Source organism: Ips typographus, linkage group LG9 (assembly GCF_016097725.1).
Source record: "Ips typographus isolate SLU linkage group LG9, UJ_Ityp_2.0, whole genome shotgun sequence".
NCBI classification, from domain to species: Eukaryota; Metazoa; Arthropoda; class Insecta; order Coleoptera; family Curculionidae; genus Ips; species Ips typographus.
The window spans coordinates 4,668,507-4,695,494 of NC_138430.1; the positions used below are offsets into that span (position 1 = coordinate 4,668,507).

The 26,988-nt window shown below is 34.1% G+C and overlaps 2 protein-coding genes across 2 annotated transcripts in view; one reads left to right on the forward strand and one right to left on the reverse strand.

The window, feature by feature from the left end:
- LOC145733432 (adenylate cyclase type 6) overlaps positions 1-26,988 on the forward strand; it is a 48,337-nt gene that overhangs the window by 16,330 nt on the left and 5,019 nt on the right. Inside the window, exons 2-18 of the mRNA XM_081986250.1 lie at positions 3,091-3,141; positions 8,312-8,413; positions 12,303-12,393; positions 12,447-12,643; positions 14,605-14,805; positions 15,735-15,939; positions 16,410-16,501; positions 18,194-18,382; positions 18,443-18,592; positions 19,976-20,097; positions 20,970-21,062; positions 21,721-21,867; positions 23,122-23,280; positions 26,219-26,360; positions 26,427-26,521; positions 26,573-26,732; positions 26,834-26,931. Coding sequence (XP_081842376.1) covers positions 3,136-3,141; positions 8,312-8,413; positions 12,303-12,393; positions 12,447-12,643; positions 14,605-14,805; positions 15,735-15,939; positions 16,410-16,501; positions 18,194-18,382; positions 18,443-18,592; positions 19,976-20,097; positions 20,970-21,062; positions 21,721-21,867; positions 23,122-23,280; positions 26,219-26,360; positions 26,427-26,521; positions 26,573-26,732; positions 26,834-26,931 — 2,249 coding nt within the window. The 5' untranslated portion in view covers positions 3,091-3,135. The remainder of the gene's footprint in view (positions 1-3,090; positions 3,142-8,311; positions 8,414-12,302; positions 12,394-12,446; positions 12,644-14,604; positions 14,806-15,734; positions 15,940-16,409; positions 16,502-18,193; positions 18,383-18,442; positions 18,593-19,975; positions 20,098-20,969; positions 21,063-21,720; positions 21,868-23,121; positions 23,281-26,218; positions 26,361-26,426; positions 26,522-26,572; positions 26,733-26,833; positions 26,932-26,988) is intronic.
- On the reverse strand, positions 3,917-4,622 carry LOC145733447 (uncharacterized). The gene is made up of 3 exons (XM_081986273.1): positions 4,463-4,622; positions 4,170-4,399; positions 3,917-4,106 (listed from the first exon to the last, which is right to left on the reverse strand). The coding sequence occupies exons 1-3, from the start codon at positions 4,579-4,581 to the stop codon at positions 3,958-3,960; spliced, it is 498 nt and encodes a 165-aa protein (XP_081842399.1). The 5' UTR covers positions 4,582-4,622; the 3' UTR covers positions 3,917-3,957.

The window sequence follows — 26,988 nt, forward strand, 5'->3', positions numbered from 1 at the left end:
TAAACTAGACTATCCAATCAATTTTAAGGTTTCTAAATATGTTTTTCACAATTTCAGTGATAAGAATTGACTATAAAATGTAAAATTACCCTTTTAAAGCAACTCCCATGTTTTTTTACTTTAATTTTTACCTGTTTTATATGAAAATGATTTGAAACTATCTTTTAAACGTGGAAAATTGCCTGAAAACTAATATTTAGGTTTATGAAGACTATCCACACTTCTAAATACAAAAATTGACCCGAAAAAGCAAAATTACACTTTAAAGCCAACTTTCATGTATTTTGACTAAGATTTTTACATTTACAGCTTAAAAAGTTGCTGAAAGCATTTAAATTGACTTGAACTAGACTATCCAGTCAATTTTAAGGTTCTGAAAACCTTTGCCACACTTTCAGTGACAAGAATCGATTGAAAAATGTAAAATTACACTTTTTAGGCAATTTTCATGTTTTTTGACTAAGATTTTCACATTTCTAACTAAAAGTGTTGCTGGAAGCCTTGAATTAGAATAATATCCAGTCAATTTTAAAGTTCTAATACGGAATACGTTTTCAACACTTTCAGTCACAATAATTGACTAGAAAATGTATAAAATTCTTCTTTTAAATGAAAATTTCATTCAAAGTTCTACCATGCTGATCGTGATTAAGATTACAACAAAACTAATTTCCCTTAAAGAAAACTCGGTTGGCGGTTAAATTAAATTAAAGCAGCATTCTGTTCGCTGAAACGTATCAAAAGAAAATAATTTTATTAATTTAAATTTGGAGTTTTTTTTCGTAATGTGACAAGCACAGTTTCATTTCATTACAACTTGCGATTTAGTTACAGTCTGGTCAAAGTGAACAGCACTTATCAAGTTTTTCAATTTGAAAAACCTTGGAAGGGTCTATTTAAATTCGAAACGTTGAATAAAATCCGTTGAGGATTGAAATTGCATTCTCGTAAATGAATGAAAAGCCTTGATGATTAATTATATGAGAGAAAGGACACATTGTTTTCTGGTTCCATTTACAAGTTGCGTTGTAAATTAACAGGTTTCCAGTTTTATGGACTTTGGATGATGTGAAAATATCGATTTCAGAATATCAACCGGACGTGTGTGTGAACTAATTGACATACTTAAGGGGATGTTTTATAGATATAAATTTCGTTTGTCGCACTTTATCCGTGATTTATGTCGCTGTCTCGAAAGCAAATATTTCATTGTGAACAGCCATTTTGCCCGCGATTTTCTGACGTAAATTATGTCTTGCAAATAGTGACGTATTTTATAAGGCACAACTTAAACGTGAAAAATTTACTTTATATCATTTTTAAGGGTGAGTGACCTAGTTATATTCGTTTTACTCTAAACGACAACTGACTACTCCCTTTTGACGCATTTATTTTTTCAAGGAACATTTGTTTCCACTCCTCCAGTCTAGAAGAAAAACCTGCAAAATGTCCCCAAAGGGGGGGCTCGTATCCGACATAAAATCTACATTAAGAGACAACTTCCAGACTAGGAGTCTTTATTTTCTTGATGTGGATAATGTTTTCGGCTTGACAGTGTTGTGAGATAAAAATAAAAAAAGGGTTTTTAAATTTCAGTGATAAGCAAGTGGATGTTAGAGTAATAATTTATACTTAAAAAAATAGGAATAAGAGAAATAGAGGGAAAGAAAGAGTTTAGAGTAGTCTTGACTCAATAACTGATTATCTGGAAATTTTCTGTCTTTATTGTGACTAAAGAAATCTAGGGATATTTGATATTATAATAAGAGAGTCATTTACGGTAACAATACAACATTACTAGCATTTTTTTGTTCTGGAATTTTTTTATTATCCTAAAGGATTCCACCCGATTTAACCTGAGGAAAAATAATAAATTTTTTCTTTGTAGCCCTATTGATTCTCCAGGGTTAAGTGACGCTTACGGTAGGCAAAAACTCGATTTCTGTTACTTTTAAATATTTTTTTCCGCTTTTCAAACTCCAAGAATATCCCGGGATCTTTTATCCTTTAGCTTACGGTAAGACCTCTTTTTTAAGACTGACAAGGCTCGGAAATAACGAAATAAAACAGATATTTTTTGTTGTGTTTGAAATGTTAGGATGTAATAAAATAAAAATGCCATATTTTGTTGTGGATAATAGTCCCGGACATTCTGTCTTTTTGGGCTGAGTTGATGCTGCATGGCATTTTTCTTCTTTTATGAGTTTTGTTTAAGTCAAGCCAGAAAAAAGCAAAAGCCACCACAATTAGCTTACAAGACGTTTTCCAGTGCGTCATAGCTAAATTTTATCATGCCAAGAAGTAAACTACTTTAAGATAAAGCCGCTGACGGGGGTCTTATAATAAAACAGTGTGTACATCTCAAAATACAAGCAGGGAGAAAACTGGGTCAACTTTACTTCCATAAACTGCGTCTTGCATGTTGGATGATGGAAACATATTGCAAGCTGGGTTTAATCTATATTTTGCTGCATTCTATTAAAAAGATTGAGAAAATTCCGCACAAAACTAAATTAAACTTGTTTTACGTATGTTTGGACGTAAAAACTCCCAAAGAACCATCAGGGCGGATTTATGGTGTTAGTTTTTGGAAGCATTGGAACACTTTATAGACTATCGAAAGGAAACTTTTAATGGGTTTCCCTTAAACTTCTAGAACGATAACAATTTGTACACTATAGAGCCTGAACCCTTTTTGGGTGTTTGTTTTATTAATGGATTGGTGTTTATTAAGGAACTTGTTTAACAACTTTTCCTACATTTCTGCAACACATGGAATATAATTTTGATTTGCACTTTATCTAAACAAAAATGTCAGGCGAATTCCACGTGTGGCAGAAACCGAAATAGTTCCCAAGCATAACTCAAAATAGCATTTCAGTTTATTTTAGACTGGATGAGAGAAAAAAATCAATTTCTGTAATTTATTTACTTTATTTAGTCACCGATCAATTAATTTGCCACTGTTACACGTGGATATTAAAAGCTGAAATTTCTGACGTAATAATAAATAGTCGATCAATATTGTTTAGATTTTGTTTCTTAGTCTTTGATGTTTAATTTTTTTTCATTTGGTATGTTTTGTTTCAGTGATATTTTCTAACATGGACTGAGCGAAGGCCACCCTATACAACCATGATGGTAAGATAAAAGTCAGTATAGTAAAAATTGTGTAGGAAGCTTAAAGCTGACACATATACGCAAGTTAGATTGTTGTTTTTGTCATTAATCATTATTACACAGTCTATTTGACATGTAGTCTAATCTACCATTGAGGTGTCAGTTATCAACAAAGCGATCCCTGAAGCTATAAAACTTTAAAATACACTTGACAATACCGTTAATTGCATTTTACAGCTTTATAAGCAGGGTTCTGACTGTTTTCAAGCCAAAACTGTCATTTTGACATTTGATCTACTCTGATTGAAGTCTAATTTGTCAAATGTTTTCTGATTTCAGAAGGGCAGTTTGTAATTGGTCAGCAATCAGTTTCTAAATCCCAAACTACCACCATCAGTGGTGTTATTTACGCAAATCTAATATTCAATCTGACTAGAAAAAAAACCGGATCATCCAAACACAGCACATATATGTAAACATTGCATGGATAAAGAAAACGGAAAACATCCAGACCTTTACGTCAATATCAATACTCTTGCTATCGTATATTCAGAGAATCGAAAAGTGACATAAAATTCCTTCCAAGACGGATTTTTCCACTCGAATAACTGGATAAACGTGGAGGTAATCTTTTAAGCTTGACTGTCCTCAAACAGTCCCATCTAACTTAATTAAGGACCCTACAAAACAAGTGGTTGCATCTTAAGGGCAAGATTTAATGAAACTAGTCCTGTTTGAGACGAGACTCCATTAATGGAGTAATTAGGGAGAGGAGTGATTAAATATTCTTGAAGAGTTTTATTTCAGTTTAAAACTTTTTTATTAGGGTTGAAGGGGTTAAAATCGAACTCTACCATTTAACATTACCCCGTAGTTGGGTCGTCCTCCTCCAGGGCCAAAATGACGTCCATATTGTCCAGTCAATCCAACGTCAGCGTTGGGTTTGTGAATAAAGTTCCATGTACCAGATGCAGTCACATCAGTTCCTTTGTAAAATAAAAGAAAATCACCAAAATTTTGTTTTACGAATTAATCAAATTTCAACAAACCTCCCCTTCTGACATGATCGGCGTTAACCCCTAAAGTTGATGCACTCGGTTTGTGTAAATAACCTAATCCACCCCCATAAGCATCCGGCTTAATACCGTGTCCTCTCAAATCCTTGGATACGTATCCAGAGCCATCAAGACGATGATTTGCATTATTCAAAATGGTACTTTGATGGCTAAGAGTGGCCATTCCAGGGTCCTTAATGTTGATACTTGTTTGATGATTTTGTCTAAAAGAATTTCAGAGATTAACTCCAGAGTACTTTTAACATTAGGTAATTTAAAACCCTTACCGCTTATGTCGTAGTAAAATATCCTTAACGTCTGCTTCTTCATAATTGGGCACCCCAAACACGTACGTAAAGCACAAAGTGAAGATTAAGAACTTCATTTTTTTTCCAGCAAAATACATTAACGAATGTTAATACTAGAAAGAGTGATTTGATTTAGTGTGTCTAGATCTTATATACTCGTTGGCCAAGCTTAATCTACACGGTATTTTCTTGAGACGATAAAAGTACCAGGCAATGGGGAATTACAGTTTAAATTATCACATCATCGAGGAATGAACTTGCATCTGCGTTATTAATTTTTTTTAGTATAGTAAAATTGCAAAATATCTTGTAAACATGAAGCTTGAAGAAAGTTACCAAAATAGAGTTAAAACAACTCAATTTTAGCCAGCCAGGTGTTTGTTTCAGTAAAATTTTTTTGTAAGCGGTGTTGCCTGTATTTCTAAAGTTTGGCAATTTCAATTTCTACTAAACCAGTTCGATCGGTTCTGGATTTATTTCTATTTACTTAAATCCTGCCAATATTGTCGGCATGACACACTTAAACCCTTGCCAAAAGTCACGGAAACAAATCACCTTTTTGGAAAAGTACCAAACTTGCAGTAACAATTAAAAAAGTACGAGTATTGTGTTACGTTTCTAAAACTATCGATAGACACATAAAAGTCTATACATACCATCAAATAAGAAGTTGAAATGAAACAGGGCAGGAAAACAAAAAACAGTATCATTATTATGAATAATTACTAACTTGGATAATTTATTTAATTAGGAATTCCCTTCACATTTTAAGTTTTCCCAAGATAATTGTAGGGTCCAAGTTAGAGGATCCCTTTCAGGGCCTTAGGACTGTTCAAATAGGAAATTTAGGGATTTGACCTAAACCTACCCTTCCTTTTCGTACTTATTACATGTTATAACAGGAAAATTCCTTTAATTAATAGAGCTTGTGCCATCCATTTATTTGTTTTACGTAATGAATTACAAATTGAAGAAATCCAGACCGGAAAATAATTAGTCTGGAATATTGAGCTTCGGTTTAATTTTTTAACAAAAAAGCATATTTTTCTTTCATTTTAAAAATAATTTAATTTTTTATTGGAACTTTGATTTAATCCTGCTCGCTAATCCAGCCCTTACGAGCTTGAAGTGTTAGATTACGGTGATTATTCTTGTTGGAATTGAGAAAAATCTTTTTCCGGTTTGCCTCTATACTTGTCCAGATCGATATCAGGTTGAAATTTATAAAGCACGACAACTGAAACAATGCATATCTTTGATCCGAACTGGAAAATAATGGACGTTGAATCCCGGGCGCACTCTTTTATGTCCATTGCATTGTTTAAATTTGCTTTTTCTAAAAAAATCCCAGTTATGCAAACTCTAAAAAATAGAGTCGCAAAATCAAGTATCATCCAGATAGCCTTTTATTTCGGTAATCAATTTTGGCATGGTACATATTCATGAACGCATTTTAGGCAGTTTTTTTTTACGAGGACAATTTGCCTCTTCCAATATCCGTCGGCCAAAGAATCCATTATGGCAAGTTTCCGGTCGGTTTTGGTCAGCCCGCAACGGATATTTCGGATGTGCTTTCTCCATACGAAAATTTGTATGCCACAGATGCTCTAAAGAAGTTGTTTTCGTCTCTTTACTTCAAAGAAAAAAAAGTTGCATATGGTAAGTCCACATGTGTAGTATTTGCGTTGTCAAAAACCACAAATACAAAAATCACAAACAGCACCCAGCATTTAAGAAAATGCTGCAAATGTGAACTAAGCATAACTGCTTAGTCTACAAATGAAGTATCAATCAATTCGTATTTACTTCTCAGTTTACCATAAAACTCTTCAATGTATTTTTTACAATGGAATAACCTATACATAAGCTGCATTGCATTGGCAGCATACAAAATATTTTGACACTGTTATCTGAAAATTGTCGTCAACAAGTTTAGTGCAGAACTAGCGTATTGTCATATTACTAAAATGTTAATTGATAGAGCGGCATTACTATGATAGTTGCATAGACAAACTCTTCAAAACATAGACCTACAAAATCCATAATGACAGTTTGTCTGTCAGTCAGTCATCAAATTGGATCAATCCAAATTCTGTTAACACATAAAACATAAATTATAGTTTTGCTTGTAACCAAATAACTTTAGAATAATATGGCAATCAATTCAACATTCTCCTGTTATTTTCATTAATGTCATTTAAAATAATTCGATTCGAAAGGGGCGCAAAAAAAGCGCAAAAATCACAGAGCGGAGATTATTTTCATTCAGGCTCGTATTCGTTTGCCCTGTGTTTATCCAATCGATGATTTAGCGTTCGAGTAAAGTTTATTTAAATAATTCACTGTCATAAAACAGCAATTTATTTTAAAAAAAACACCAGTTTGTTAACTTAATCAGTTTAAACAATTAATTATTGAATACCTTGGGCTCAGTTTAGGATTGACTGAAACAAGGACGAGTTGGTTAATGTTTGAGGAGGTGCTGAATAGCTTTGGGGGCTTTCACGAAACAGAGGTGTAATCCATGGCAATTTTGCTTGGAAATCAGCTTTAAAACTGGACTTATTTTTCAGTTTATGCAAATGGAGGCCTCGAGAGATAAATGTGGAAAATCCAACACTTTGGACTGCCAAACAAGCAGCAGGCTTAATTTTTTTTTTGGAGGGATGACTAAAAGGAAATTAATTAACTTGCCTTAGCAAGTTGCGGCAAAAACACGAGATAATCTAACCTAACAAGGTTACCCTGTTGGCCGTTTATCAAAAATAAGTTAATGCACCTTTTACCATTTCCCGGGCCCATAAAAAAAGCCCATCTTTGCCAGTTTGCGGAGCGGTAAACCGTGTTTTAGCGCGCCCTTTGAGGACCCGTTCAAAGCTAATTTGGCTTTTGTAACTTCATGTTTTTTTCTATAAAGTTTGTGCGGTTTTTATTACCCCCCCAAATTACATCCGGGAATTTTTTTTTGTTGGCCGAATTTGATTTTGCAAAACAGTTTAAGATTCCAACCATCCTGTTCGTTACCAAGCTGTTCGGTTTGGTACCAGACAATTTGACGGATATAGCAAAAATCAAAGTAAATTGAATCACACTTATTTTGTTACTTTTCAAGTTTTGTACCTCCATGGGATTGAATTTGACAGTTTTCAGGTTTAGGACAGAACTGTACCTAACGGCCAAATATCATAACTGTTGAAATTCCACTTATAAAGCTATAAAATACGTTTAGAAATGCATAAACTGATTATACTGGATTTTAAGAGTGTTTTGTAGTTTTACAGCTTTATGAAGAAGATTTTGACGGTTGTCATATTTAAAAATAGATAGAAATTAAGTCAGAAACACACAACCAACATTTGATAATGTCAAAAATGCACTGCAGAAAGTATAAAAAGCATTCAACCAAAGTCAAACTGATTTTATTACTTTTCAAGCATGTTTCTTTGTTTTGTACTGAACTGACAGCCAAATTCCATCTATCACCATCAGGAAAATCAAGGATTAGAAAATAATAACACTATAGACGTTGCCCCAGGTAAATATTTTAAATTTGACGAATGAAGAAGCAAACGTTCACAAACATTACCTTCAAAACTTTTGTTTCTATTGACTGTTACGTCACTCCATTTTACTTTGATTTGTGGTATATATTTTAGAATAATCCTCACGGGTAGGTAATGGATGTTATTATCTATTCAAAATTAGTGAGTAATACTCAGATTATTAAACAGTCTTAGTCACATAGGTAATATTGCAATTTTTCTGTGATGCGTTATTCTGATGTGTATGATTTTCAGTATAACAACTTAATTTCTGACATTTTTTCAGAATATGCAGTCGACCCCAATGTTAAGTCCCTCGAGTACGGATTCGACCCCAAAAAGAGATTGGAAACAGAGACTGAGCCTAAGGGACCGAAAACGAGATACCGTAAGATATAGTTTGCTTAAGCTAACTGGTTTATTTAATCCCTTTTAGCATACTAAAAACGATCAAATCAGGCGCCTAAAGTAAAATCGGGGAAAAAGAAGGTTCAAAACGTGAATTTCCAAAAACACAGGACACTGGATGCTTTTCAGTTAATTTTGAGAGGGTTGTCTGTCCCTATAATTCCTGAAAATTGCTAGAACCGTTGTCGACAAAAAAGGGTTAAGTAGATTACACGCAAATGAAAATTCTTAAACAATCCAACGTGACGCAGCCTTTGAGCTTGAAAGTTAAGTGCCAGAGAAAAACTAATTAAAATTAACCGGCTTAATTAGTGTAGCCTTTAAAGCTGAATGAACTTGGAGATTCAGTTATTAAGCAACTTAATCTTAGTTATCACCTATTTTATTACTTACTAAATGGCACTGAAAAGTGTTCATAAACAGTGTATTGTTCATTCCTAGTTATCACATGTTCTTACAGTGCGTATGCACGTAATGCAGTCACGTGATAGTAAAAGTGGGAATAAATAATTAACTAAACACAGGTGGTAATTTGTTGAATATTACAGAAATCAGAGTTGCCAAGTTGTGAACCCAAAATTTGACTCAATTTTGAACAAACCGGTTAGATTCATGTCAACTAAAAATCCCGTTATTGAATAGGAAAATCTTTTGTATATACCAGTCTACAATTACATTACACTTAAAAGATCGAAATTATTATGGATGAAAACAACGAAAAAATTCAAGAAAATGTTTTCCACCTCCTGGTGATTTATATATTTCTCCGTTGTTTAAGCTTCCACTTCCATTAATGTTTTTTTTTCTGGAAAAAGCCTCTGTTTCGTTAATTAAATTGCACCATTCATATATTTTTCTCCGGTAAGACAGGAGCACTCATTTGAAGCAAATCTAGCAAGACGTGCGATTTTTCTTCATACATCAAGTATGAACGAAGTGAATGGGGATTTTGTCTAATCTGTTCGTACAGGTAGTGCAAGTTGAAGAGCTGAAATTTGAATTCGAGCTTTCAGAGCAACTGATTATTCGCACTTGGCAAAGTTAGTTCCGAAAACACTCGAAATTTCAGGGCAAACATTCAGGCGTGATGAATCGCCTGAATTTAGCGATAAGACCGTTAGGTTTCGAGGAAGTAATTTCAATAAAGATACATTATAACCGGCTAACGGGGTTATTTCGGCCTCATCAACTATAAGGTTAATCAAAAACTAAACTAAATTCAAATTACTTAAAAAATAGCAAGTAAGTGATAAAAACCGTTTTATAAATTTCCAAAACATCTCCCTTGCAGAACCCGAATGGAATACGAGACGATAAATCATCATTTTTCTTGTTTGGGCCCCACTTTTGTCAAATTGCCCAATTTGCAAGACAGATATCCTACCTTTACGGTGATAAAAGATGGTTATTTGGACGTTCTTGTATTTGAAACAACTGATATCATCACTGTTATTTTTTTCTGTCAAAAATGTAAAAACCAACCAAAATTCACTCTTCGATTAGACAAACTGGGTCTAGAACTCTACAAATCTACAGAAAGCCTAGTTTTTAGAGTTTGACTGCCTTAATATTTCAAACGTTTGAACGTAGTTTCAAAACTCCCTCTCTCTAAATTCACTTTTGACCGACCTATCCAAGATTGCTGGCGAGCCCAAAGTAAATTGGCAAAGTTTTGGTCAAAAGATATTTCGGCGATAGTTATTCATTCTGTTCACGCTGTTAACTGATTTAACTTCCATTTTCACACTTTTGTCTGGTCACTAATGGTAAGAGTGATGAAACGACAGTCAGTAGTTTGTCAGTAGTTTGAAACCAGCTAATTGAGAATCACACTAACCTAACCTAATTTAGTAATTTAATTAGAAATTTGACACAGAGGTGTTGGATTTCAAAGCGACTCCAATTGCTTCCAGACAAATATTTAGAGCACAACAAGAGCTATTATGTAAATTACCCCAAAAAAAAGGAGCAATTTTCTTCAATAGGAAACGTGTTGGAGAATACAACGTTGCCTTAAAATTCATCCAGTGTTTGTGCTGATAACTGTTATTCGAGTCAGGAATTGTGTTGACCATTCTTTTAATTACAAAAGCCCTCTTAAATGAAATGGTTCAGTATTTTAATAATAGTTAAGAAAGTGGGGCTTTTGAAAACGCCACCGTGAAAGGAATATCATATAAGGAGAGTATTCTATTGGTGCTCTCTAGCAAAAACCTATTTTATTGTGTAAAAGCTTAATGCATAAAAAAATCGTAAATCGTCTATTGTTAGCCAAATTGAATGGACCACACATTTACACGTGTGAAGGATTTGGATAAATCTACAAAACCGAAATGGATTAAAGAATCGTAAAAGTTTAAAGGATAGGCACGTGCCACTTTAACCCCTCCATTCATACACAAATTTCATTTAAATAATTTAAATCGACCGAAATAGTGGTGAATTAGCTTGGAAAAAATGAAGTGGAAGCAAGTGAAACTAGTTTCAAAGCACGCTTGAAAGAAAGTAAATGCATTGTTCTCGAAATGAGCAACTTCAATGGCAAGCGCAGAACTTCCGTTATTAGATTTTGCAGGAAACTGGAAAAAACGTTTTTTTGAATACGCTTTGTAGGTGAAACACTTTGGAATGCCATTAAACCTAATCACAGTAGATTTCAATAAATCATTTTGCATATCTCTAAGCGAGTTTGATTTATAGAGCCAGCTTTGGGCTATATCTATTTCCGATAATCTCTTCTGTTGGTTTCCTGTAGTTTGGTAATTAACCGGATAAATTCATACATTTGTAGTTATTTTAAAATTCGTTATCTCTTAAAATTTTTTTGTGTTTGGGTGTCGTATTTTATAGGATATATTATACCTGACCGTTTTAGTAATAATTCATACTAAAAATCTCCTAAAACTCTCCAAAATACCCAAGTTTTGCGATATCTGATCAGACTCTCAGACTCAAAGATATAAATTAGTTTAGAATTGAACTCCTCAGATATTTTCTTATGTCGGCAAAGGTATATTTTAGTCAAAACGCGTTTAATTTAAAAGGTGTTTCTAATCGAAAGTAGAAATCTGAGAAGGAATGCAATCTAGTAGAAAGCCTGTCGTACACAGCTGTGTGTTTCTCGTTTGCTTTTGAAACCCGAAAGATATGATAAAGTTAGTTTAATGCCGATTGAAGCTTTTGTAATAACGATGAAAATCCCGTTTATGTTTGATCTTTGGACATTTTAAGTTAATAACAAAAAATCCGAAGAAGTGCAGGTTCATAAAGTTGTTTTCAAACTCCTTTCCCTGATCGCTTTGAATTATTTTAACTTTACCAAAATTTCTTTAAAAAGAAAAACTCAAATTAAATTGTTTACAAAAAAATATTAAACTACTCCAATGTTGAATCAATCAAAGTTTTACTTTGTTACCAGTATCAAAAATGTTCTGATTGATTCATTTAATTTAGATTCCCACGAGAAATGTTTGATTTGAAAATTCCAGGTTTGCCGGAGTTTTGAACTAAAGTGGTGTATTGATGACCAACTTTATACCAGCAAAAGTTCTCTCTAAGACTAACTAGATTCAATAACACATTTTCACTCGCTTAATCGATTTTACAGCCATTTTGCGACACCCACACCTTAATAATTACCGTTTATTGAATAGAATAAACAAGCAAGTTAATTAAGTCATATCCAATATTCGAGTCTTGAATATTCAATCGCTTTCCGAATTGAGTTTCCCCAACTTTGATACATGCACACACACAATATAAGTTTGCTTTTTGCTATGTACGAAACACGCGCCCGAGAAATTAATCGCCCTGCTTTTGAAAGGGAAAATGATTTTTGGCACTCACCCAAGTGTTTTGGTTGGTTGCAGGACAGTTCTACATTACGACGGGGTATTGGGAGACGATGGACTAGTTTGAAACAACCACCAAAACTATCATCTGATTCGTCACATGAAAGTGGTAAGTTATCATAAAGAATTTCGTATGAAACCTACCCGAAAAATTACTTTTAGGTACTGACACTACTACACCCCTTTCAACCCCTACCTCGACAGCTAACACTAGTCCATTTTCTGGCGTTGGAGGGGCAACAGGGTGTGGATATAGTGGAAACGCACCCTCTGGAGAAAACGTTCGGAAAAGTAATTGGCAGGTGATCGAGCATTTCGGTTCCAAAGATAAGGGTAGTTTATCGTCTAGTTTAATTGCGGTAAGTGTTACTTGGTCAGATAATTACTTTTTTTTATCATTCTGACACTTTTTTAATTAATGTTTAGTAGTGAAGCTAGAGCAATTTATTCGTTGCAATTTTATCGGCGAACATCTTCCGACCGTTTAAACTGCGATTCAAAACACGCGATTTTCGCATAATATTATCCGAACAACAACCCGGAAAAGACAATGGAAATAGTAGTAGAGTTGTCCTAGTTGGATTTAGGATTTGAATAAAATAAATCCCTATTTTGATAGGGTTTTATCGGTTTCCTTTTCTTGTTTTATGCAACTGACTTTTTTTGAGGACAATACAGAAAAAAAATGCAAATTTGATTTTTTGAGCAAGTTTAAAAATACCAAACTAACATCAATTTTCCGGTTTCTCCCTAATTCAAAGAGTCCAAACAAAGCCTTGCAGTGGAAAACATAACAACAAACCTTTTTATTTTTAACGAAACGAACTTTTCCTTTCTTCCATTATCGCTTTGTTTTAAAGCCTGCAAAACTCGATATACTGAAAGCCATTTTTGGTTTTCTCTGGATACATGTCTTTTAATTGGGTTACAAAATCAACGAGGATAACTCAGAAAGTTGTGGCCAGAACGTTGTAAATTATTAAGCCGGTAGAAATCTCAGGAGAACGAGAAACTACAGATAAAGTCTGGAATGTTTATTCCGGATTAATTTAAACCGCTTCTAATATGGAATGAAGAAAGTACTTTCAAATACTTTGGTTCTCGTTTTTCGGCTTAGTAATTTACTAAATTACTATTAAAACTGTTTTCTTATTTAATTGGATATTTATCACTTTCGTTTAAAACACTATAGGATGGTTAAAAGAGCATTTTAAGGGCTACAAATTAACTAAGTAACTGTCGTAATAACCAAATTACGGAATGTTAATTTGAAAATTTTTCAAAATAGTTTTTGGGGAATAGAGCAAATTGCACGAAAAAGGTCAAGGTAGATGGAAACTGTGTACAGGGTGACCAAACTCTAACTTCAACTTTTTGACTCACCCTGTACACCAAAAACCACCAAAATAATTGTGGAGTACACCACTAGAAAAAGGAGAAAAAAATACATTTTTGTAGTGGTTTGGTGTTGCTGTACCTCCAGAAACAGCAGAGCTATAGCTCATTGTTTTGAGGCACTTTTTCATGGAAATGGAGTTTCTGGTCTGCAAAATAGTTCTGGTGGAATATCTTCTAACCTAGCAGAGATACGAGAAAAAAGCAAAGAATGTATATTGCACCAAAAAGTCAAAGGAAACTGAATTTGGACTTTAAACCGACAATTTCCTCCTGAAACTGCATACAGGGTGACCAAACTCTAACTACCTTCACTCTTTTGACTCACCCTGCACACCAAAAGCCACCAAGGTAATTGTGGAGTACACCACTGAAAAGAGGCGGAATTTTGGTGTTTTTGGTTTTGAGTGGTTTACCGTTGCTGTACCTCGAAAAACAGCCAAGGTATAGACAATCAAAATTTTGAGGCACTTTTCGGGGAAATGGAGTTTCTGGTCTGCAAAATAGTTTTTGTGGAATATCTCCTAACCTAGTTAAGTTACGGGAAAAGTGCAGAGAATGAAAATTGCACAAAAGAGGTCAAAGTAAATGAATCTGGACTACAAACTGACAAATTCCCACTAAAACTGCATATAGGGTGATAAATGTGAAAAGTCTAATTGAATTTTAAGTCAATAAATTTAATATTCTTTAAGTTGAAAAAGAGTAAAGTGTTAGGTATTACTTTAATTTTACGTGAAGGAATTCAACTTCACTCCGTTGTGAATATTTACCTTACTTTACTACCTCAGTTTAGTGTCCTTATTGTTCCTTGTAGACCAAAACTACGCGTACGTATCGATTTTCTGATTTATGACCCTCCTGCATATTACTCATACAATCGTAGCTATAATATAAGCTTGCATGTTTGTTCTTTTGGTTTTAGGTTGGCAGCATTACAAGGTCGCCGCCAAATCGGGAAAATGGCTCCGGGCCAAATTCTCCGGATCCGGAAAATCGTGGCGAGGTCGAAGCCGAACTATTGGTCTCGCATCAGACGACCAAAAACGAAATGCCCGGATTCTTTCGGAAGCTTTTGCGACTCCTTCGGAAACTCTGTAGTACTCATCAATTTAAAAATGAACAAGTAAGTCTAGGTCTTTTTGTTGTTTGTCGTTGGGGGGGTAATTATGTCGTCGCGAAAACAAGCACAAGATTGATGGATTTCAAGCGACTTCTAGGTTAGATGATGCGGCAAATTTGGGATTAATGGAATTTTTACTCTACTTAAAGCTTCTAGAAACTGAGAGAGTTCCATACAGCAATCAAATCATATTCTTGGTTAACTCCCTACCCTGATCGATCTATAAATGACACAGATTTTACCTCCCTAATAAAATCTATCTATAGTTGGCTAATTGGCCAGACATTTTGAAAAAAGACAATTTAAACACATTAGTAGGAGCTCCAGGTCTTTAGCAAACCAAACTAAAAAAAGGGATAGGGTGTCATAATTCTCCCCGACCCAAAAGTTTGTGTGTTTGATAAATCCACCCCTATGTGCCCTCAAGTTTGTTACCCAAGTCCCATTTGGGAATCTGTAAAGTTTTATTAACATATTAATCGCCCGCGGACTGACTTAAAGGCCATTTAATATTTTGTGGCAAATTGGGAACTTGATACATTTAGAGATGAAGCTGGTACGTTGATAGACACAGCTAATTGTTTAGAAATTCGAGTACTTATACTCTTAAACTAGATCATATAATTAAAGTATTATTCCAGTTAAAAAAACATTAATAACAATGTTAGACAACTCCTATCCCTGGTCAATCTAATACCACACATTTATAACATTCTAAACTAAATTGTTCTGACCTAGTGCCCTTCTTTTCCTCTAAAGTTAAATCGAATTTCCTGTGAAGCACATTTGGCAAATTTATTGTCCTCAATTAAGTCCTGCAAGACATTACTCGTTCGTGTATGACCGTCAGATGTCTGCAATGGCAGCTAATTTTATTAGTGTTAATCAAGTTTGACTGAACCAGCTGGTGCACGTTACATGTTTTGTTTCAGGTAGAAATGTTATACCAAAGATATTTTCTTAAGATGAACCAAAGCAATATGACAAACCTGATATCGTTGCTGTTGTTGCTTTGCATCGTTTTTTTGCTGCTGGGGGTTGTTGACTTTATCCTGCCACGTGATCATTACGAGGATCGTTTGCATTACTTAGTGGTGCTTATGTGCACTTCTGCCTGCTGTATCGCTGTTTATGGAGGTGAGTAAGTATTTTAGTTGACTTTTCTTAGCTTTTAAAATATTTTTCACGTTGAGCCAGATTCGTTTTCAGATTATTGGCTATAATAAATCTCTTGACATTGCGAAATTCTTATTTGATAGCGCTGATTATCTAGGGGAATTGCAAGAACATATTAAATATCGATTTAGGATTTGGAAGCACTCGTTAAATTGCTTCCAGAGATTCAGGTGGCTTTTTGTTCTACTAATGCTTTTTCGTTGAAAAGCCGGAGAAATTAACCTAAAATAAATAACATATTCACGTGTGTGCTTTGAATTTCAAAGGTTTGCTCGGTGATATGGCCAATTTCCAGTTTCTATTTGAGTTATGAACAAATAAAGCGACTAACCATGTTTCGGATGCGTTCAAAAGTTCAAATTATTTTGGTCAGGAACTCTATAAATATTATTTTTTAATCTGCCAATAATTAAGTTTTTCTATTGTTTCAGTGTTATTGACAGTGGTCTCAAAACCAACAATGAACGAAGTTTACCTAATTATAATCTCCTACTTTATTCTCCTGACCTTCGTAACTCTACAGGTAAGTGCATTATTTAGCATCTCAGTTTAATCCCAGAAACCAAGTCCCCCGCCATTTTGTTCTAAATGCGTCAAACGTAAACTCGAGAGAAATCCTTAATTCATTTCTGCATGCATTAGCTTAATATATTCCTGACATTCTTTGCATATAATTTGTCCTCGTTTCACTTTAAGTGAAATCGGACCCCTCTTTGCATTATTATTACGACTATTTTAGAGGGTTAGCTTTGAATCCCTCCAGTTTAGAGTTTAATCCGTTGCGCTCACAGCTTTGGACAGTATAAATAACAAAGTCGACCACTTTAGAAGTTTGATCGTAAATCATTAATCCTAGGGTGGGTGGCAAAATCGCTAATAAAAAATGAACGATGCTTATTTCTTTCCTCATTCGTTTGTTTTCTCTCGGTATTTTACAGGTATCATTAATTAAGTGCTTAAATTAAAATGCTCTCCCCGTTTGGTTAATTGAGGTAATTTTTCCACTTTCCTAACGGTTGTTTCTTAATCAAAAGTACAGGAGTACGAAACTTTTGTCCGAATAATGAACGACCGGTTTTAGGGAAACCATTTTTCTTAGAAATATCACTTAATTGTCTTTGTTGCTCATGTTTACTAAATATTCAACATTTTTTGTTTAGTGAGTTGTAACTATTGCGTCACGTATCCCTTATCTCATTTCAGTGACCTTTAAATACTACTGAGAATCTCTGTCTCTTAAACCTTTCCATAACTGTTTTAATTCGTCATAGGCCTCTAGAACCATTTTGAAAGTGTCAGAGACCGTTAAATACTACTGAGAACCTTCTAAAAAGTACCATAGTCTTCTACAAGTGTCTTAAACCTTTCCATAACTGTTTTAAATAGCCATAGAAGTCTAGAACCATTTTGAAAGTGTCAGAGATCCCTAAATGGTACTGAGAAATTTCTAAGTTTCTAAGTGCCAAAATCCTCTACAAGAATTGTTTTAAATTTCTAGAGACCTCTGGAACCATTTTGAAAGTTCTATAAACTAAGTGTTCTAAACTTTCTAAAAATTGTTTAATTGTTGTTGTAAAAACGTTGATTGGTTGGTTATATACTATATAATTTGTTGTAACCCCCTGTTATAACCTAAAACTATAATAATTTTGACAATCAATCGATATCACAGTTTTAATCACCCACATACGTTTTTTGTTGGGGATTGTGACGCAACAGTCAGTTCTAGTTTATTAAGCTGTGAGTAAAACAAAGATTAACCTTAAACGACTGAAAATGACTAAAACGGTCACGAGACAGTAAAATTCATATTTTTAAAATAAAGAAAATTTAGGCAAAAATATAATTAGTTTAGCTGGAAAATTAGTAAGTAAGTCACGTGATTTTTTGACAGGTTGGGTTAGGTTAGGTAATTTTGACAGACTACAATTTTCAGCTTGATGAAGCGACCTTTCAAATACCGGTTAATAAAACTGGATTTTTGAAGTTTTTGAAGTAATGGGTATCAATGTCCTAAAAATTATTAAATTACGAATCACATGACTTTGCCAGAATTAAAAATTGCATTTATGCTGTCTAAATCCAAGCACAATAAGTAGTTTGTGATAACATAAAAAGCAGCTTTCAGCTTGCTGCTTTTCTGGACCAATCACTAATTTTCACCTTGTGTTTCTTTAAAAACTAATTGTAGATTAACTTTTTTGTCTTATTTCAGATCTGTATTGCATTTTTTTTCGGTGTGAGCCGACCATTAATAGGAACCGAATTTGCGGTGATTTCTACGTACCTGACCTACGCCCTTATGCCCAACAGGTTAAAGGACGCCGTCCTTTCTGGCACAATTTTGGCTGTAATCGAACTGGTCCTGCTCGTCTACGTCGGCAAACTGCAAGACTTTCCTCACGTAATTGAACGAAAGAAATTGGTCGCGGTTCGAACTAATTGGCCGTTTAATCGATTCCAGATCGTCAGCAATTTCGTGATTCTACTTTGTGCGAACCTGGCCGGAGTTTGTACTCATTATCCGAGAGAAGTGGCGCAAAGAAAGGCTTTTTTAGAGACGAGACAATGCATCGAGGCACGATTGAAAATACAAAGGGAAAACCAACAGCAGGTTAGTTTTTTTTTGAAGTTGTAAAACGGTTTGCTTTGGCTTATTAGTCAAGCTAAAAAATGTCAGATAATAATAGAGAAAATACTGTTTTTCCTGCGAGCCTTGATTTCCACCAACCAATAAAAACCCACTTAAAAATCCAAAATAATAAAAACGTCTTTATAGTACAAAGTAAGCATAATAGCTTTCTCCAAACTGTAATATAATAGAAATGGGGCACGCTAAAAGAACGAACCAGAGGAGAATCCTCCAGGGTGGTCAAGTCGAGAAACAATCTACAAGTTCTCGTCTTTGTTTGGTAAATATTGAGTTTTTCTTTTTACTGTTGATTTCCTTACAAACCATTTAACAAAAAAACTAAATTAAAAAAATGCAATGTAAAAATTGATAAACTTTGATATGCAAACTTTTCAAATTGTTATTCAAAGCACAGTACAACTTCTGTGACTGTAAATTGAAAAAACTACTATTACTAGTACACAAAATCCGTACAACAATACCAATTTAAAGTTTTCCGTATATTCACAAAATTTCGGTAAAAACTTGTCTATATAGATAATAGGAAAACTTTTTTTTTAAATATTTTCATCAGCAAAGCTATTTGCCGGAAAATGCGGATGAATTTAATAAAAAATATTCGGATGGCTGCATAAAATTTCCGGATAAACCCTCCCCATTAAGACGGAAACGAGTTTTCAATGTTTCTGTTTATTTTCCGATTTTCCTCACGGCAATTTCAGTTTAAACCTGCATAATTATTGACAACTTTCCTTATTATGCACCGTGTCACTATTGATGATTAGAATACGTGGGTTTCAGAATGGCGCTTAATCCAGCACTTTCCGTACCGGGATTTAGGTAAAATTATCCATCTACTATAACATCCAGACATTTTCCAATCAGTAGTTGATTATCCAGCTATGAGACGTTCAGAATGGAATCTGGAAAACAAAGCGTGTAGCTTCGACCGACCGAAAGATTCGATCTGCATATTCCCCCGATCCCGGTTAATAAACTACAACTTTACGGACCGAGGCTAATAATAGATATTTACGGAACGAGATGGTTATTTTTGGATGTCATCAATAACGGATTAAACGATAGTCTTTTGAAGGCCAAGATTATTAATGTTTGATTTGGTTGTTTCAAGGCAGAAACAACTATTGTTTGTAATACTAAATGTATTAGAAAAATCAAACTAAATTAAGATGACGACACACTGAAGTGAATAGTCTTGAAATTATTTCTCTATGGCAACAATGCTAATTCTTTTTCCTTTTACTCTACGTTTCTTGTTCTATACGTGTTTTTCAATCCTTCTTGTCGGATCAAATATAGTGATCTAACAATTTATTTGACTGGAAAACCTTTACTTTGTTGCAGGAACGATTGCTTTTATCGGTTCTGCCTCGACACGTAGCTATGGAAATGAAAGCTGACATCGCAGGCCAACCGAAAGAAGAACAATTCCACAAAATATACATTCAGAGGCATGATAATGTAAGGTGAGGTTTACCTTTATTTTGTTTCTTAAGTCATCAAATGCATAACAAAATTATATTTACATCCTTTTAGGAACAAACATTGTACGTGTCACAATAATTTCATATAGATGTGGCAACGTTAGGATAACAATAGTTTAATACTGGAATTTCTTAAAAGGTTTTTAAAGGCAATTTAAAACCGTTATAGGAAAGACAGTTGTAGAAGATTTTTTCAGAAACTTTTCAGTAGCATTTAGAGCTTTAGAGCTGCTGGAGATTTACCTAAATTCTGCACCATAACAGATGAGTCAAGCAATACTAGAATGTTTTCTTAAACCTGGCAATTTATGTGGTAAATCCTTTGGAAAATTCCCCAGGTCCAACGAATAACAACATAAAATGTTTATTAAGACAGAGATAAATCGGTAAACAAGACCACGTTCTGCTCGATTTTTCCAGTTTTTGGCGAGACTTTACCCTGAAAGTAAATGTTCTAGTTACCGGAATTTTCAGTTTGTAGCTGGTTGGTGCAGTTTGCGCGTTTTACGTGACTTGATACACTTTAAAATGGATTACCCACTCTATTCAGCCGGAATATTTGTTTCACAAACTCTCAATAGTTGTGAAAAGTGTTGTATAGAGTGACGAAGGATAGGAGTTTTGGAATACATTCCCTATAATGATATTGGTTTTCAAAATGTATAAAAAAGTCATAAATAAACCCGAAACTCGATTGGATTAGGAATCGAACCCGAAACCGTCAAGTTTCGAGTGTTGCATATAAAAGAAGGGGGGGAAAAAGGGAGGAAAAAGATAAATAGAATCGAGTTAGCGTTTTCATGAGAACCGATAAATCAAGGTGTCCCGTTAAATTATCGTTCTTTTTGTTCCAGTATTCTCTTCGCCGATATTTGTGGGTTCACGACTTTGTCCGATCAATGTACGGCCGAGGAACTTGTCCGGATTTTAAACGAACTATTTGCCAGGTAAGACTTTAAAATATACACCAAAATGAAGCTACAAAAACTTCTCAATTTTCTTCAAATTTTTGCCAGGTCATTAACGAATAAAATATTTAAATTACTATGCTAATTTCAAAGTGAAATCCTAATTGGCTTTGCATAACTTTTCATAATTATTATAATTTACAAGTTTCCCCTATTAAAGTCAGAGTTTTTTTGGAAATTTTGAAAATTGACAACTTGTGGGAAAGAAGAGATAATCATTAGTAGAAATCAACGAGCTAGACAATTATGGCAACAAATGGTTTCTCACTTCTTATCACATGTTTCCTATTTATGGAAGACAATTAATCTGCCTGCGTATTTGGTACAGAGAGAGGGCAAACACATGCAAAATTAATTTACAAAATATTTTTAATTCAAAAAGTTTAATTACTTTCAAACGTACCGGACCGTTTGAACGCAATTTACATGGACGAGTTAAATTAATATTTAAATATGAATTTCCCTGGTTGGGGGTTTTGTTCCCGATGACGTAATTTAGAAACTGCATAGTTTTAAAGCTTCTGGTAAGTTTGGAAAAGTTTTACCAGTCAATTAGACTAGCAAACTGGATAGTCCTACGCACACATTCAGTTGCATTAATTGATTTGGTGCAGGTAATCAAAACAAATTTTTCCAGATTCGATAAGTTAGCAGCTGAACATCACTGTTTGCGCATTAAACTCCTGGGGGACTGTTACTATTGTGTTTCTGGATTACCAGAACCGAGGCCAGATCACGCCCAATGCACAGTTGAGATGGGTCTGGACATGATTGATGCCATCGCGTAAGTCTGGATAACCCTAAATTTTATATTCCATTCAAATGTAATTTTGAAACTGGAAAAGTTTCGTTAAAACTACATTCATCAACGTCTAAGAAATTACCGAAAGTAGGAAAAGTTCTCTAACCCCATCGATTGTAAGAAGGTATAACGGATTACCTTTGGGGGAGTTTCTCACTTTTGTTCGCCTAGACCGGGAATCTGGGGAACGAAACTTGCTCCAAATGAAATAACCAATTTTGTTACTGCACGCTTAAAGTATTTAATGGAAGTACTTATTCTTAATTAAATTCTTATAATAAGTAAGTTTCCAGCAAAGGAGATATTTCTCCAACAACTTTAACAAATCAAACACTGATCGAATTAGGACGAAATCCGTTTAATTTCGCGTGGTAAGGAGCCTTTTAACATCCTAAATACAATATATTAGGAACGTGTAGCATCCCTTTTAAGTTTAAAGCTGTAAAGTTTGAGAATGGCTGCCTCAAGTTAAATGTAATCGCGCCCGTATCTGGGCGAAACTTTTTAAGTGGAAGAATGGAAGTGATACAAGGAGACAGCGGGGAAAATGAAGAGTTAATAGAATTTCGGATAGTTGGATTGTTACAGTCGTGGAAAGTGGTTTTTAGAATAGCAAAACTGTTAAAAATTAGCAAAATATTTTATTTTTCTTCTCGTAAATGTTTTCTGGCTATATGTTGCACATGTGGACTTACCACTGTCAAGTCAAAATTAAGATTACAAGCAACATCAAAACTGTAGCTGACAGTAAATCTTGTAATTATCACTTGCCTGATTATTTTAAGTTTAATCCTTCAGGATTTCTAATATTAATTAGATTTTCCGTAACCTATTCTGGGGGTAAGACATGGATTTTGCGCCGAAAAGCCGACCTAAACAAACCGACTTTGCGGGAGAGATTTGTCCCATTTTCTTCAGATTTTTCCAGTAAATTAAAACATCGGAAACCTTTTAAGTTAATCTTGTTCTGTTCGCAAGACGTCTTAGAATTTCTCCATTTAATATTGTAAAAGTATCCAGAATACTAATTAAAAACACTTTGAATGAGAAAGTGTTGGCTATAATGAATTAAAAGCATTATAAAGTATTGCATACCTATGTTCAACATTTGCATAAAGTCATAGCACAGTAGGTAATTTTAATTGGTCAAAAAAAAAAACAGGTTTTTCTTGACATCACAACTATAGGTTTATGTCAATTAAAAATGAAAAAAATCAGTTTTTTTCTTCTGATTAGGTTGGTACGTGGCGTGATGAACGTAAACGTCAACATGAGGGTGGGAATCCACACTGGCAGGGTGCATTGTGGCGTTTTAGGGCTTAGAAAATGGCAGTTTGACGTTTGGTCCAATGACGTCACCTTGGCGAATTATATGGAAAGTGGAGGAATACCAGGGTAAGTAGTATCTAACAATTCCCATATTCAAACAGAAAGTTGTGTTTTATTACTTCTAAGATTGATGTTAAAAACTTTGATATCATGAAAACCGCAAACGCTTTGAGTGCTCTTAAATAATGCGGGAACGCTTTTATGCAAATTTCCACTTCTTTTTTTTTTAAAGTCTCGACAAGAGGTTCGAGTAATTAGAGACGCATCCTCGCATCGCCCTTTTGAGATATTAATCCCGTCCGGAAGTTTCCACCTTGTAGTATAATAATTATCATCACACGTAGTATCAAGCATCTCATTAGAAGTTCCAAAACACCCAAATTGTTATTAAAGGCGGTGGTGAAGTACATGAATCTCGAAGGAAAGCCATTTGATGGAGAATCTTGCAAAAGGAATTCGAGATCCAGTTCGGGGAAAATAAAACTCTCTCGACATGCCAGAAAGGAAACAAACACAAAATTCCACTTTTGTCTTTCCCTATCCCATTTTGTGTGTACTTACTGAAACAACAACACATGCAAAACGTGGATTACCTAACTTCCAGTCACATATCAAGATTCTGAAAGCGTTACCTTCAACTGACCCTTAAAATGCTAAGGACATTTTAATGTTAAGGCTTATTTATGCTTTGCTATTCAAGCTTGTTCGAATTTATTGATTGAAAACTTGAGGAGAAATTGTTTATACATTAGTTTGTTCCGGTATAATAGCTCTAAATATTATAAACCCATAATGCTTTTGCCAACTTTGGTAAATTATTGAAGTAATCTCGTTTACTATTGCTTCAGGTTAAATCGGGGTTGGTTGCATTAGGTTTGTTCAATTACTAAAATGGTCTAAAATTTACTAGTTGAACCTTAAATAGGTCATTTATACAATGTGTCCTGGATAAGGAGGACCACTATGGGGAGAACAGTTTTGTGATCATAGAAAACGTAATTTTTTTTTGGTTTTTGAAATCTTTTGAGAGAAGTGAATTTTTTGTTCTTACTTGAAAATGTCCTAATACGGATCTCATTTTTTTTATTTCTTTTTAAATTTGCCAGGGCCTTAGGCAGAGAATTCTAGTTTTAATTTTTTTACAGCCAATTCGTGCATTTTATAAGAAAATTGTATATACAGGGTGGTCCAGTTTTAAATGTCAATAATTCACCGTTCGATAGCCCATCAAAAAATAAGTTAACATGCATTATGTCATTTTTCTGAAAAAGGCTTTCTAAGGAAAATACAGTTCTTCAAATTTCACTTTAAAAAATCGTTTTTTTTTGTCATAACTGTCAGACCGTTGGATCAAATTTGGAACAAGCACTCTAGAAATTAATACTCATTATGAATGACGTTTGCCAAAATTCTCCAGAAGCGTAGATACAGGAAGATGGTTTTCATGTTTTTGCCTTATTTTCTACGTCTTTGGATATTTTTCAAAAATTACAGTTTCTTTTAAATTTCTTGTTCACGATGAAAAATTAATTACCTCTTATACAATTCTAATTTAATACTTCGTTTACGAGATAATTCACTTATTACGTTCAAAGACCCAAAACTAACCCAACCCAACTTAAAAATTGTCTTGGAAACGAAAAATTGACTTAAGAAGCTTAAAAAATTTTATTGTAGCCAGTTTTCATAGTTTCCAAATAAACTGAAATACTTTAGTTTTGAAAATTGACTTAGAAAAGATAAAAATGTATTTCAGAAGCTTAAAAATTGTTTGTAACCAGTTTTAATACAAATCGAGAGACTTTAATATTCAAAATTGACTTGTTTACGTAAAAAACCACATGACATCAGAATCGTAAAATTTGCATTTGAAGTAAGTTTTCATAATTTGAAATAAATTTCAATATTTTAGTCTTGAAAATAGTCTTAGATATAGGACATTGACATTAGATTCATAAAAATTGTCTTGAAAACTAACTTTTCGTATTTTTTACTTTGCCTTTAATTTTCTTAGAATTCTGGACTATTTTTAGTGCTTCAAAACTGCTTTCAGCTTGGAAAATCGAAGTTATTGACATAGCAAACTTAACAAAACAATTTTTACATTCTCCTTAGACTTAAAATATCATTCTAAGCTTTTTTACTATTAAATCGACTTCTAGACACCTCAGTGCTAAAAATTCAAGTATTTCTTAAAAATCTAGACTGTTTTTAGTGTTTCAATACTATCTTTTGACTTATCAGGCTAAAAGCCAGTTTGGACACTGTCCATAGTCTTGAAACTCATACAAACATAGGTGCAATAAATTGTAGTATCTCTAAGAAATTCAGACTTGCTTTTTAAGACTGAAAAATCGAGTTTAAGACTATTTCCAAAAGTCAAGTTTCTTCAGTAATAAAAAATTTTGGTACCAAATGCTACGTAGGTTAGCTTTGGTTAGGTTAGGTTAGATTAGGTTAGGTTAGTCTTAGGATTTAAATTAGTCTTGAGAAATAAAATAGTCCGAAAATCTAATTTACTTCTAGTCTTGTTTTAGAAAATTGAGTTGTACACCAATTAAAGTCTTGAAAATAGACTTTTGGATTCTCTCTAGTCCTAGTAAAGTCAGTTCTAGCCTTTTGATCAACTTTTAGATTATTTTTAGTAGCAAAAAATGAGGTTCATGTACAATACAATCTTTGTCTTGATTTCCGGACTGTTTTTAGTTTTTACCAGGAAGGCAGCCTGAGAAAACGAATTATAAGACTATTCCTAGTAGTTAATAGCAAGTTTTTAGGCTATTCAGTACAAATTTGGACTCTCCCAAGTCTTATTAGCGATTTTATGGTAAAGTGCACCAAAATTACTGTTATTAACTAATTTGAACCTCAGAAACCGAAATCCGGTGTCAAAAAAATTGGTACAATTTTTGAGATGACTTAGGTACTTTCCAGAGCTCAAACTGTAGTATACAGAATAACACACAAAATTATTAACCTCCTCTAATAATAATTATTGTTACAGACGCGTTCACATAACTAGAGAAACCCTCAAATGCTTGGGGAGCGATTACGAAGTAGAGCCGGGACGTGGAGAAGAAAGGAATGCTTACCTCAAAGACCACAACATCGACACGTTCCTGATTGTAGCGCCGACTTACCGTGGTGTAAGCAATTAACAGATCCCTATTGGTCCAATTATAGTTTATTGTGGTTGTTTTGGATATTATTAGGGTAGCACGCCCTACCAAAGTCATTCCATGAACGGAAACGTGGCCAAGGAAATGCGTATTATGGGCCACAGCACCCAACACGGACATTCCACAAAGTACTGACTCAACTTTTTTTGATACGAACCTAAAAAAAATGTAATTTCCAGACCGTTTAGTGATCCCAGCGAATCAAGAGATAAAAATCCAGAGGACGAAGTTAATGAGTACCTCATGAAAGCCATTGATGCCAGAAGTATTGACAGGCTTCGGACAGAACACTGTAGAACTTTACTGCTCAACTTTAGAGACCCCAATAAAGAACGAAAGGTAAGAGTTTTACGTTTTCCAATTTAGTTTAACAGGATTGAAGCAACATTTAGGAACCATAAAGTGTATTCAAAGTAATAAAACGACTGAATTGATTGCAGTATGCTTTAGAACGAGACAGAATGTTGACGTTGTATTTTGTCTGCTCCACCTTTTGTTTTGCTGCCATTGTCATAGTGCAACTAGCTATTTTCAAAAGGTAACCCTATCAGTGCTTTTCAATTTATTTCCCTTAAAGTATCCTAATTGGTTTTTA